Source organism: Petaurus breviceps, unplaced genomic scaffold (assembly GCF_028583685.1).
Source record: "Petaurus breviceps papuanus isolate PSGF00001 unplaced genomic scaffold, PetGlider_PUasm1.0 173, whole genome shotgun sequence".
Lineage (NCBI taxonomy): Eukaryota > Metazoa > Chordata > Mammalia > Diprotodontia > Petauridae > Petaurus > Petaurus breviceps.
In genome coordinates this window covers 11600164-11614756 of record NW_027185759.1, presented here as the reverse complement: position 1 = coordinate 11614756, position 14593 = coordinate 11600164, and the positions used below count along the sequence as shown (strand labels likewise).

The following is a 14593-nucleotide window of genomic DNA, read 5'->3' as shown; positions in this document are numbered from 1 at the left end:
TCTCTCTGTCTCTCTCTGTCTCTCTCCATCTCTCTGTCTCTCTCTCTGTCTCTGTCTCTCTGTCTCTCTCTGTCTCTGTCTCTCTCTGTCTCTCTGTCTCTGTCTCTCTCTCTGTCTCTCTGTCCCTGTCTCTCTCTCTGTCTCTGTTTCTCTCTCTGTCTCTCTCTGTGTCTCTCTGTGTCTCTGTCTCTCTTTCTCCCTCCCCCACACTCCCCCCCCCACTCATCCTGGTGATTATGACTCACTTCCTCCTTTCCCTTAGCCCAGCAGTCACAGATCTGGACTAAGAGCCAATCAGACAAAGGCCTAGAGCTGTCCATTGTGCTGGCCCTCAAAGTGATTTTCCTAAAGCATGAGCTAAGTCACTCTCCTCACCAATAAACTCTGGTGTTCCCTTTTATCTCTAGGATCCATTACAAATTCCTCTGGCATTCAAAGCTCTTCCCAAACTGGCCCCAGCACACTTTTCTAAACATCTTTGATGGTCCAGCCAAACTGGCCTTCTTACTGCTGCTTCTACAGGACATTCCATCTCCTCCCTCCACGCCTTTGTATTCACTGCTTTCCATGCCTGGTATGCCCTCTCTCCCTTAGGATCTCTAGGTTCTTCAAGACTCAGTTCAAACACCCCATCTTCCATGAGGCTTTTTCTGATCCTGCCCATAAATCACCTTCTTTCCCAAGTGCCTGGCACAGAAGCACTCAATAAGTATTTCTTGATTGGCTGATGGTCCTTATTAGTATGTTCAATCTTTGATGACTGGATTTCAAAGAATGCATGAAAAAAATGGTAAGGTCTCAAAGAGTGATCCCAGTGTTTTCAGAAGAGACATCTGAAGAGTTAAAACAGAGTTGGAATCTGGAGATGGCCAATTGGAGACTTTGGGAGCACAGGGCTCCACTGACATCTGGGAGACAGGAGGCTGTTAGAGGGAGGGATGGTTAGGTTCTTGGCTGTAAGAGTCACTGGTAAGAATGGACTAAGCCCTGCCTAGACTGGTGCCCATGAAGCCCATCTCAAATAGAAAGTGGGAGTTCCTGGGAAGGAAATCTGATGCCATCAGGTCATCACCTCCAGGAAGAACTTGCCATTGTGATTATAGATAATCATAAGCAAATTTAAAAGTGAGTTCTGAAGCATCTTGTTAGTTTAAAAAGGGCGACACTCATATCTACTAATATAATATATGTGTTGGCTGTAATAGCTTTTTGTGGACTTGTGATGGGAAGAAAATGACCACAAGCCTGGCTGTGTCTGAAGAGAGGAGAAAGTGAAAGGGGAATATTATAACAGAGAGGCAGAGTGGTGTGGTAGATAGAGCACTGGGCTTGGAAACAGGAAGGCCTGGGTTTGAATCCTGTCTGTTATCTATACTGACTCTCTTAGTCATGCAATCTCCATGGACCTCATTTCCTCACCTTTAAAGTGAGGAGACTGGACTACAATGTCCTTTCTAGGCTTAAACCTGTTGTCTTTAATGAAAATTGTTATCTATTCATTCAATTTTTATAAACTGAATTCCATTTTTAGTCTTAGGGAAGAGTTTCTGACTAGAAGGAATCCAGTAGCAACTTTGGGCTTGATTTTTGTCTTTTTAGTGAAGGTGCTTGCGTATGTGTGTGTGTGTGTGGTTTGTCTAGTCATTCATTCAGCTTTTTCTCCATCTGCACTTTTCTTTGTGGGAGAGGTTCATTCCCCCCTTCCCTTTCCATTCAGATCATGGAGATGAGAGGGAAGCCTGAGATCACATTGAATCCCATACCCCCACCCTTGCACACCAGGCAGCCCCCAGCACCTACCAGAGCTTGTTGTGCAGTTGAATGCAATCACCTTATTCAGCTCCGGCTCACAAGAGGTGTTTGGGTGGGTGACAGCCACCACTTTGCATTTCCCAATGACCTGAAAAAGGGAAAAAAATCACTATTCATTTCCTTGGATGGTCTGCCTTCTTCGGGATTAGGGGCAAAGATAGGGTGCTCCCTGTGACCCTGGAAAGGAGTCACTTCACTGATTTGGTTTTAAGATAAAGTATCCTTATTAAGGCCTTCTTCTATACCTTCCTTAGCTCAGTTTCCTCATCTGTAAAATGGGAAAAATAATAGCTTCATATTTCTCAGATTCTTGTGAGGATCAAGTGAGATAAAATCTACCAAACCCATGATAGCTATTATTGTAGCTAAACTTCCTGTGAGATCAGAACAGATCTCCCAAGATTATTACTAACCTGAAAGATTTCTTGAGGGCTATTAGGGAGGGAGGAAGGGAACAAGGATTTATTTATTAAGCCCCTACTATGTGCATAGCACAGTGCTAAGCACTTTACAAATGTAATCTCCTTTGAACCTCAGAACAATCCTGAGAGGTGGGTGTTATTATTATTATCACTGGAAACTGAGGCAAAGAGAGGTTAATTGCCATAATCAAGATCTCTCAGCTAGCAAGTGTCGGGATTTGAATTCAGGGCTTCCTGTCTCTAGGCCCAGCTGCCTTCCTGATTGAGCCACCCAGCTGCCTCTGGACAGGGGTTTGTGCTGGAGTCAGCTGGAACTGGATGTTGGGACCTGGTTGTTAAATTTTCAGTGTGGACATTTGGACCTCAGAAATCCCTACAGATCAGGGCTTAGTTTATTGTTCCATGGATTATCTAGACTTAAGAAAATGATGCAGAAAATGCTAAAAATTCAGCCTAAATTTAAAAGTGTGCCCTCTGTATATTTGGGGGTGGAGGCGGAGCTGGTTGTTAAACATTTACCAGGACATCATTGGTTATAAGGAACCACTCAGAAGATAAAAGTTGCAGCCTCAAATATTTCTTTTTTTTTTATTGGAGGGGGGAGGGCAGGGTAATTGGGATTAAGTGACTTGCCCAAGGTCACACAGCTAGTAAGTGTTAAGTGTCGGAGGCTGGATTTGAACTCAGGTCCTCCTGACTCCAGGGTTGATACTCTATTCACTGCACCACCTAGCTACCCCCTCAATGTCAAACATTTAAAAAGGAAGTTTAACTTTCATCCTGAACACAATTGTTTTTCTTTCTGAAAATAAAATTTCAAATTTAAAGGAATGAAGTCGTCTAGATGGGTGGGCACAGTGCCGGGTGTGGTGATAAATATTCAACAACTAAGTCTCCAAAAAAAAGTTGCAGTCACAACACACTTCTAAGTTTAACCAACATTATTAACATTTTCTCCATCACTTTTTAAAGTCTAGATAATCAGCAAAACACTCAATCAATACCCGATTTGCAGTATTTGTCAATTTCCAAGGTGTAAATGCTTCCACTGGATATTTAACAATGGCCTTTCCCAAGCTGGGAACTGGCTCCAGGATACCCTTGGATGCAGCCTTGAGAAGAGGACCATGGTCCTCCCTTATGAATCTCAATGGGGTTGAGATCATTACATGATGGACTCCCAAATGCCAGAGAGCAGTCTTGATACTAAGACTTGTGGACCATGGGTGCTTGGGGCAAGGTGGGCAGCCTCAGAAGCCCTTAAGCCAGTAGAATACAGGCTGTGGCTGAAATGGAGGGACCTGGAACCACCACTTCCTTTTCTCTTTTCCTTCCAGGAGCCTGGCGTGGACCTGAAGATGGAAGATCTAAGAGCTGATTGCTTCATGTTGAATGAAGGGCTTTCCATCCAACCCATAGGGAGACAAATGGACCAGAGAAATCATCAGGGCTTTTCTCTCTGTTTTTCTCATACATTATTTGGCAAGAGAGACTGCCAGGGAATGGTTGAATGCCCTCAAAAGGTGAGGACAATGAGTATTGACCTTGTCTACTTACAGTTTCAGTGGGCCTTTTGCCATCTCTCGACTGGCAATCCTCCACAGGTTTCCTAGATAGGACAGAGCAGTCTGATTCTATCACATCCAGGACCAAATAGTGAATAACTGCAGATCCCTGAGGAGAGATGAGAAAATACACCTTTAAACAAATTCAATTGGGTCCAATCCCACAAGCATTTATTAAGAGCCTACTGCATGCTGGGCAGTAGACAAAGCACTGGGGATAAAAAAACAAGAGACTGAAATAATCCTTGCCCTCAAGAAGTTTATGTTCTATCAGAGGAGACAATTAAGCAACAAGCATTTATCAAGCACCCACTGTACACTGTATGCCAGAGGATGTGCTAGGTACTGGAGAAACAGACAAAAATCAAGCAGTTCCTGTCCTCAAGAAACTTGCATTTTATTGCGGGAGACAGTCAATCAACGAGCACTTATCAAGTGTTTACTGTGTACGGTGTAGTATTCAAGACACTGGGAATCTACAGAAAAATTAAATAATCCCTGCCCTCAAGGAGTTTATATTCTCCTGGAAAGTCACTGATATTCATATAGTTTTAAATTTTTTATTTCCTTTTTTAATTTATGGAATAAAATAAACATCTTCATAACATGGTATAATAAAACAAAGATTGTTGGGGGCAGCTAGGTGGTACAATGAATAGAGTGCTGACTCTGGAGTCAGGAGAACCTGAGTTTGGATCTGGCCTCAAACACTTAACACACACATACACACACACACACACATACACACACACACACACAAAACCTAGCCATGTGACATTGGGCGAGTTACTTAACCCCAATTGCCCTCCAAAAAGCAAAAAATAAAAATAAATGATTGCACATGAAACTGCAAATCTATTATTATGCACAACTCGATATATAGAGCTCTTAAAGGTTACAGAGACCCTCCCTACAAATAACCTTGGGAGACAGGAAGTAAAAGTAGGATTATGGCCATTTTACTGTTAAAGAAACTGAGACTTGCTTTGTGATGATAGGAGGAAACTCATGTCTGGTACCCAGTTTCTTGCTCCTGGGGGCCACATGCCTTCTCAAATTGACTCCTTTGTTGTCCTTGTGCCAGAGCCTTAGAAAAGATTCTACCACAGGGTTCTCACCTATGTTTGTGTCATGGGCCCCTTGATGGCCTGATGATCCTTTTCAGGATGATGTTTGGTGCCCCCATTCATAATTAAAGAAAAGATTCTATTTCACTCAGATTCAGGGTTCTGAGGACCCCAGAATAAAGGAGTAGCTGCACAAGATGCAGTGAGGGGATCGTTGGCTTAACATGGATCTTTGCCGCATCACACTTTTCCAGGCTGAAGCAGGGCCTGCCTGTACCTGAACTTGAGTCATCCCCAGGCTTCTCCCCAGACCTTTGGCTGCTAAGTCCTTTCCTTCAAAGCCACATGGCGTAGGGAAGGGACTCCTCCCCGCTTTAAGTCATGGGTCTTTTTAGCAGCCTGGTGAATCTCTTCTTATGGGCCCCTTCTTAAAATTGAGATCTTAAATGCACAAAATATTAAATTCTTAGGACTGGGCCACAAGAAACCAAAGGATAATGAAAAAAAAACATGTCCTTTATCTTCCATTCAAATTCACAGGCTGCAAGATGTATCCCTGGATGCCTCGATGGCAAAGGGCGGGGTGGGGTCCTGTGGCCCCAGGTTAAGAACAGCTGGTACCATGGAAAGAGAACTAGATTTAGAGGGAGTTTACCTGGACTTTATCTACATTTCTCACACTTACTATCTATTTGATTCTGACAAATAATTTAATCGCTCTGAGCCTCCTTTTCCCCATCTGGAAAATTAGGATCATAATATCATTGGCCAATACCAATATCCCTATAGGGATAATTATTATAAGGCACAAATGGAATAATGTCTACAAAGCAAACCTTAAAAATACTATGTAAATATTAACTATTTTCCTAGTATAAATGCTGACCTGCAATAAACATTGATTGACTAATATTTAAACAATAATTTGAGGGCAGAAAAGTTACTAAATTGTTCCTACCCTTTGATCTAGCCATCCCATCCAAGAATACCCGGCCAGGTCAAAGGCAGAAGAAAGGCCCCACACTTAAACAAATATTCTCACCTGTACTTTTGTGGTAACATAACACAAGAAATAATCAATTAGGGACAATGAATATAATGGAATATTTCCTCACCATTAGGAAAAAACAAATGTGAAGAATTCAGAGAAACATGGAAAGAGCTTTCTGGGCCTTAGTTTCCTCACCTGTAAAATGAAGGGGTTGAGGTAAAAGGCTTCTGAGGTACCTTCTAGCTTGAGAGCTATGAGCCCATCACTTGTAGAAACTGATGGAAGACCAAGAAAGCTGAGTCAACAGAACAGGAAATGCATGACTGTAATGACCTTGACCCAGACAATGGGAGAAGGCAACTAGGTTTGACACCATGGGTGTTTCCAAGATATTCTTTGTTTTCCATCACCACCTCTCCAGGTGACTCAGTTTCCTCACCCAGAAGTCCGTCCATTGTGCCCCTTTACCAAGCTAAATGCAATTGCCGTTCTGAATTGGAAGAAGCAGTGTTGCTCAATGGTCACAACCATTCATCCCAAACACACACACACATACACACAAACACACATGCACTCGCACACACACATACACACAAACACACATGCACATACACACACACACACACACACCACCCTCCAGGGTGTATAACTGAGAAGAGTTCAGTTCCAAGCTTTGTCTTTAGAAGCATTCCTCACCTCTTCGTGAACATCAGTGTGGGCATCGGCAACCCGCAACAGCTGGAATTGGTAGCCTTCCCTTCGCCTTTCATTGACCAGATTCAGGATTTCCGCAGCCTTGGGACCAGCTGCCTCACAATCTGCAGGACTCAATGAGAACGAAGGCTCTGCTACGGCCAGGAAGAGCAGCAGGATCGCCAGCGTCCGCATTGTGTCAAAGCATAGAAACGCTCCTCTTGCTGTGGGTCACTGGGTAAGAGACGTCGAGCTGAATTTATAGGACAATCTCTTAGAATGAAAACAGATCCAGTGGATTCCTCCAAAAAGGAGCTCTTTTGTACATTTCAGTTGTGTAATCTGGAATGTTACCTTGAACCCTGGTTAAGATAGGGGAGAGTCAGTAAATGATTAGTTATTTTGGAGGCAAAAGTGGAGACTCGTCAGTGCGGGGGTGTTGGGCAGAATTTATGAGACCATCTCTTAGAAAAAAACAAATCCTCCAAAAGGGGCACTTTTTGTTCTTTTCAGGCACATAATCTTGGATATCACCTTGACCCTTAGCCAAGATTGTGAAGAGGCAGTAAGTGGTTAGCTAATTTTGGAGGCAAAAGTGGAGATTCATTGTCAGTGTTCGGGTGAAATTATACCTTGACTTTAATTTACACACTTCTAGTAGATAGTGTAAGAGAGGGAATCTTAGCAAAACAAAAGAAAAATCATTAACAAACTGGATCTGCTCACTAATGGGGTCCCCTATAGGATAAACACTAGGGTATAGTGCACAGCAGGGCTTCTCAGATTTCATCTGCTCATGGCATGATCATTGAAGTTGGCAACGCCATGGGGAGTTGGGAGGTTCATGCATGCACTGCTACCCTTTCACATGAACAATTTGTTGTGTCTGTGGAGATCCTTGTGACTGCTAGGTCTGATGTATGTTTATGTTTGTGCATATGTGCAAGATGTGAGCTTTATTTATGAATACTTATTGCCTATGCTGGGAAAGTAAAATATTAAGTGAAATTGTTTAGTTTTTTTTTTATCTAGAATAAAATAACATCCCAAATTTCATGACACACTAATGATCTGTGGCCAGCCTTTGAGAGTCACTGGCATAGAGTGTTGATCAGAGGATCTGCTCAACCTGATGAATTTCCAAAGGTGTGAGATTTGGACAGATCCTGTCTTATGATACAGAATTGGGCTTCCTGCTCAAGGATAATTCTTATTGTTCCGAGAAAAGTTATTTGAGTAGGCTTAAGATGAGAACACAAACACAGCATCCTCCTCCTCTTCTGTCTTCTCCTCTTCTTCTTCCTATTCTTCCTCCTCCTCTTCCTAATTCCTCCTTCACTTCCTCCTCATCCTAACCCCGGAAGTAAGACACAAAGGGCGGCTATCCATGATACTTTGCTTAACCTTCTTTCTTATATTTCACAGGAGACTCATAAATAGCCTTTGCTGTTTCTGAGACAAGTAGCAACACAAGTGCCTTCGGATGCTGTTGGAAAGGCCGCCCTTGGGCTGGTGGGAGGGGGGACATCTGTTTCCCAGGAGCTGAACTTAGTGATTGCTGTGCTGCTGAAGCACCAGAACCCTAAAGAGACAATTAAAGTTAATTGAAATCATTAATAGCTTCAGTAAACTTGCAGGATATAAAATAAACCCACATAAAACATCAGCATTTCTACATAATGCCAACAAAATCCAGCAAGAAAAGATAGAGAAATTCCGTTTAAAATTACTACTGAAGGCATAAAACACCTGGCAGTCTGCCTGCCAAGGTCCACACGAGAACTATCTAAATACAACTACAAACCACTGTTTAGAAACATGCAGGCCTAAATAATGGGGAAAATATTAACTGCCTGTGGGTGGAATGAATCAATGGAATAAAAATATCAATGTTACATAAATTACTTATCTTATTCAATAGCATACTAATCAAACTACTAGCAAATTACTTTATAGAACTAGAAAAAATAACAAAATTCATAGGGAGCTCAAAATGGTAAAGAATCTCAAGGGAAATAATGAAAAAAGTGAAACAAAGGTACCTAACAGTGCTGCATCTTAAACTATACTACAAAGCAGTGATTCTCAAAACAATTTGGTACTGGTTGAAAAAGTAGATCAGGCAACTAGGTGGTACAGTCAATAGAGCCCCAGGCCTGGAGTCAGGAAGACTCCTCTTCCTGAGTTCAAATCCAACCTCAGACACTTACTAGCTGTGTGACCTTGGGCAAGTCACTTAACCCTATTTGCCTCAGTTTCTCATCTGTAAAATGAGCTAGGGAAGGAAATGGCAAACCACTCCAGTAACTTTGCCAAGTAAACTCCAAATGGGGTCATAAAGAGTCGGACATGATTGAACAACAAAAAATAGATCAATCAGTAGAACAGATTAGCTAACCAGTATAGAGAGGGAAACAAATCTAGAGTTTAAAAAGTTCAAAGACCCCAGCTACTTAGATAAGGACTCACTCTTTGATTTAAAAAACTGCTGAGAAAATTGAAAAGCAATTTGGAATAAATTAGATTTAGACCAACATCTTATACCTTACACCAAAATAAGTTCTAAATGGATACATGACCTAGATATAAGAAGCATAAAGAAATTAGAGAAACAAGGAAGCAATTGCCTATTAGATCTTTAGTTAGGAAAAAGCTCATGAGAGCTAGAAGGGGTCGCAGAAGCTAATGTAGATTATTTTGATTATACAATATTCTAGTCTTTATACAAACAAATCCAATAAGGCTAAGATTAAAGGGGAATCAATTGACTAGGAAAAAATAATCTCTGCATCAAGTTTCTCTGATAAGGTCTCATTCTAAACTATATGAGGTAATGGCTTGTTAATAGGAGCTATGTCTCAATTGACAACTGATCTAAGGATGTGAGCAGTTAGTTCTTAAGAGAAGAAACCCAAGTTATCTATGGTCATATGGAAAAAAATACTCCAAATTGCTAGTAATAGGGAAATGGAGTTCAAAGCAGTTCTGAGGTTCTGCCTCACACCTACCAGATTGGCAACAAATAACAAAAAAGAAAATGATAAATGTTGGGATTGGGGGAAGATGTGGGGAAACAGGAACAGTAATGCATGGTTAGTGAACCTGAGCATGGCTTCAGCCATTCTGGAAAGCAGTTGGGAATTGAACACAAAGAAGGACTAAAGAGTTCAGGTGTGTGAAGCAGCCTTAAAAGCTTAAGAGAAAGAAGATTGAAGAGAGGATAGAAAGCCACTCTCAGCATCAGGAAGGCCTGGGCTCAAGTCATAGTTACCTAATTATGATTACCCCCCAAATGCCCTTCATCATGAATCAATTAACAGGTATTAATGAAAGGCTTTCTGGGTGCCATGACATTATGTTGGGCACTGGGAATCCAGATACAAAGAATGAAACAATTCCTATTCACCAAAAGGTTACATGTTATTGAAGGAGCCAATAAGGAATTTAAAAATACATGCAACATAAGGTAATAAATGCAATCATATCACGTCTTTAAATACAAGGTGGTTTGGGAAGGAAGGCACTGGAAGTTTAGGACATCAGAGGAAGCTGGTTGTGGCAGATGGTGCTGGATCTCAAGAAGAGGGGGACATTGTGAGGCAGAGGGAAGAAGGGAGGCCATGCTAGGTGTCAGCAGCTGGTACAACAGCATAGAGACGGGAGCCTGCTAAAGGATCAAAAATACACTGAAGAAAATAACACCTTAAAAAATAGACTAACCAAATGGCAAAACATGCCCCAAAAACCAATGAGGAGAAGAATGCTTTAAAAAGCCAAATTTGCCAGAGGGAAAAGGAATTTCAAAAACTCACTGAAAAGAATAACTCCTTCAAAATAAGATTGGAGTAACTGGAAGCTAATGATTTTATGAGAAATCAATATACCATAAAACAGATCCAAACAAATAAAAAATAGAAGGCAATGTGAAATATCTCACTGGAAAAACCGCTGATCTGGAAAATAGATCTAGGAGAGATAATTTAAAAATTATTGGACTACCAGAAAGCCATGATCAAAAAGAGAGCCTAGACACCATCTTGCAAGCAATTATCAAGCAAAATTTCCCTGATATTCTAGAACCAGAGGGCAAAATAGAAATTGAAACAATTCACCAATCACTTCTTGAAAAAGATCCTAAAAAGAAAACTCCTAGGAATATTATAGCCAAGTTCCAGAGTTCCCAGGTCAAGGAGAAAATACTGCAAGCAGTCAGGAAGAAACATTCTGATTATTGTGGAAGCACAATCAGGATAACACAAGACCTAGCAGCTTCTATATTCAGGGATTGAAGGGCTTGGAATATGATATTCTGGACGTCAACAGAGCTAGGACTAAAACCAAGAATCACCTCTCCAGCAAAACCGAGTATAATGCTACAGGGGAAAATACAGTCATTCAATGAAATAGAGGATTTTCAAGCATTCTTAATGAAAAAAAAAACAGAGCTGAACAGAAAATTTGACTTTCAAATACACAAAGCAAGAGAAGCATGACAAGGTAAACAGGAAAAAGAAATCATAAGGAACTTGTTAAAGGTAAACTATTTACATTCCTACATGGAAAAATAATTGTAACTCATAAGACTTTTCTCAGTATGAGGAGAGTTGAAAGCAATATGTGTGTGTATACATAGATATATATGAATGTATAAGAGGGTGTATACGTATATAAATATATATATGAGTGTGAGCATATGTATGTTCATGTATACATAGACAGAGGGCACAGGATGAGTTTAATATGAAGGGGTGATATCTAAAAAATAAAATTAAGAGGTGAGAGAGGAATTTATTGGGAGAAGGAGAAAGGAGGAGATAGATTAGGGTAAATTATCTCATATAAAAGAGGCAAGAGAAAACTGTTACAATGGAGGGGAAGAAAAGAAAGGTGAAAGGGAATGAATGGATCAACCTTATTCTCATTGAATTTGGCTTAAGGAGGGAATAACATACACACTCAGTTGGATATCTTACCCTACAGGAAAATAGGGGAGTGGGTAATAGGAGGGGGGATGATAGAAGGGAGGGCAGAGTTGGGGAGAGGGTAGTTAGACGCAAATATTTTTGAAAAGGGATAGGGTCAAAGGAGAAAATGAAATAAGCGGGGGAGAGGAAAGGATGGAGGGAAATATAGTTTGTCTTTCACAATATGACAACTATGGAAATGATTTGGGTAACTGCACATGTACAACCTATATTGAATTGCTTGTCTTCCTAGTGGGGGCAGGTGAGGAGAGAGGAAGGGAAAAAATCTGGAACTCAAAGTTTTAAAAACAAATGTTTAAAAAAAAATCTTTTTTACATTCAACTGGGACCTAAGATGTACAGGCACTGGGGTATAGAGATATGCCTTGCTGTAATAAGAATGTAAATTTTAAAGATCTTCCCTGCCCCTAGGCTAATGTGCACCTGAAGCCTGGGGTGGGAGGCTTGTTTTTCAGTAGATACTTCTTGACTGGCCAGTGAGTCAATAAGGTTGTTACATTTTCTGAGCCAGGAGAAGGCTATATAAGCCCTGATGTGTAGCTTTGTTTTGGGACTCACTTTGAGAAGTGTTCTGTGATTTGATCTGAATTCTGGGAAGCCGTTGTTGAGAGTCCCCCGGCTTTGAAAAACCCAGAATGTGGAAACCCAGATGTTGACTGGGTATGGATGTAATGGTTGGACAGTTTGGAAATCTGTCTACTTGATGTTTCTGTCTTGATAATTATGCCTGTATACTTTGAGGTTCAGGGTGCTGACCTTTTTCCCCTGAACAAGGTAAATGATATATGTCTGACTGATTAAAGTAAGCTTGTTAACCCATTTTGAGTTGCTTTCCTTTAACAAAGCAGATCCAAGAACCTGTATGGGCAGCAAACCCTGAGGACGCGCTTAGGGTGCTTGCTGCTACACTTGCCCTGCTAGAAAGTTAGGAGGGTGATGGGGGAGGATGTAGGAGAGAACGGATTGGGGAAAGGGGTATTCAGTGGGCTTGCTATTTTGGGGTGGGGGTAGGGGAAAGATGGGGAGAAAAAATGTAACTCAAAATCTTTTTGAAATGAATGTTGAGAACTAAAAATTAATTAATTAAAAAAAAGAAAAAGATAGAGACAGTCAGATTTAGCACTGGTTGGAAGAAGAGTGAAGAGTCCAGGGTAATGCCAAGGTTACAGACTTGGGAGACAGGAATGATTGTGGTGCTTTTGACAGAAATAGGAAAATTTGAGAGGAGGGGGGAGGGCTTGGGGAAGAGCATGAGTCCCGTTGTAGACAAGCCAAATTTAAGATGTCCCTGGGACATCCAGTTTGAAGCATCTAGCAAGCAATTTGGTGATTGGAGGCTAAAGCTCAAGGAAAAGACTATTTGCATCATCATGCCTGGAGTGTTTCGGGTGGCACTTGTTACATTATCAACCAAACTATTGTCAAATAATCTTGGTTGGAGCAATGTTTTATGTTTTGAGCCTGTTATTAACAGGGTGATCAAGGGTCAGTAGAGTCTTGGCCCTTTCCATTGTTTGCAGGGTTCAGATGGGGTTTGATTAAAACTTGAGTTCTTGCCTGACCGTGTGAGTGCATTACTGCGCAGGGTCTCCCCTGAGTTCCAGCTCAGATCCCTCCTCTGCCTTCAGGTCTTCAGTGGCTGATCCAGTGGCTGCCTCCATCTCTTCTTCAGACACTCTGTTCCTGAGCATTCTATTGGCACATTTGAGGAGTCAGCTACCACTTTGAATTCCAAAGAGGCAAGAGAAAACTGTTACAATGGAGGGGAAGAAAAGGAAGGTGAAAAGGAATGAATGGATCAACCTCCTTCTCATTGAATTTGACTTAAGGAGGGAATAACATACACACTCAGTTGGATATCTTACCCTACAGGAAAATAGGGGAATAGGTAATAGGAGGGGGGATGATAGAAGGGAGGGCAGAGTTGGGGAGAGGGTAGTTAGACGCAAACATTTTTGAAAAGGGATAGGGTCAAAGGAGAAAATAGAATAAGCGGGGGACAGGATAGGATGGAGGGAAATACAGTTCATTTCTTATATGGGTAGTTAACTTTTCACATTCATATGTCTCATGGCCTCAGTCAACTATTGTTTCCAGGATCAAATGCAAGATGCCCTGTTTGTCTTTGAAAGCTCTTCCCAACATGGCCCCTTTCTACCTCTCCAGTCTACTTACCTTTGAGTCCCCACCCCCCACCCACTACAATCCAGCTATGCCAAACTACTCGTTCCTCTCACACAATACTCCATCTCCAGACTTCATCTTTCTTTCTTTTAATTTGAGTATTTCTTTCTCTCTCTCTTCCTCAGCTAAGATCTCACCTTTTATAGGAAACCTTTCCCAATCCCGATTAGTTCTAACACCTCCCTTCTACTGATTATCTCCTTTTCCTCCTGTCTGTAGCTATTTGTACTTAGTTATTGGCATGTCACTTCCCCCACTGTACTGCCTCCTTAAGGGTGGGGACCAAGTTTTTGCCTTTCTCTGTGTCCCAAGCATGTAGCACAGTGCCTGGATGCATAGTAAGGACTTGATAAATGCTCATTGACTGACTGGCTGATATCTCTACCTCCCTTTCCCAAATAGATGGCATTTGGGAATTTCTCAGCTCTTTTAATGATCCTTCTTGCTTCTCCCTGAAAGAAAGTCCTTTCCTTTGGACACCAATATTCTTCCAATGATGCTGTATGGATGTACCTTCTGCTCCAAAGAATTATAGTTGTCACTCAACCAAAGGGCAATGGAGAGGTCTAAGGTAGGTGGAAATGGACAGAAGTGTAATACCAGCAAGGAGCTGGTGGAAGTACGACAAAGAGCTTTGTCAACAACAATGCATCACTACGAGAAAAAATTCAATAAAGTAAGGAAAAGCATTAGCCAAAAGGCACAACATGGTACTCAGGTGATGTTAAGATCCTTGGAAGAATATCTGCAAACATGGAGAGGCGCTCTATTGAGTGTTGATAGGAGGGCATTGACTAGAGTAATGCAAGATGGAAAAGATTGTGAGTGGGTTGTGAAAAGAACCACTGGAAGGAACATCCCCAATGAAAATATC

The 14593-nt window shown here is 41.4% G+C and overlaps 1 protein-coding gene across 1 annotated transcript in view; it reads right to left on the bottom strand.

Annotated features, from left to right (window-relative positions):
• The window catches only part of HRG (histidine rich glycoprotein), a 16902-nt gene extending 10157 nt beyond the window's left edge, over positions 1 to 6745 (bottom strand). Inside the window, exons 1-3 of the mRNA XM_069083226.1 lie at positions 6554 to 6745; positions 3792 to 3908; positions 1801 to 1900 (exon numbers count right to left, since the gene is read on the bottom strand). Coding sequence (XP_068939327.1) covers positions 1801 to 1900; positions 3792 to 3908; positions 6554 to 6745 — 409 coding nt within the window. The remainder of the gene's footprint in view (positions 1 to 1800; positions 1901 to 3791; positions 3909 to 6553) is intronic.
• Positions 6746 to 14593: the final 7848 nt, after the last annotated feature.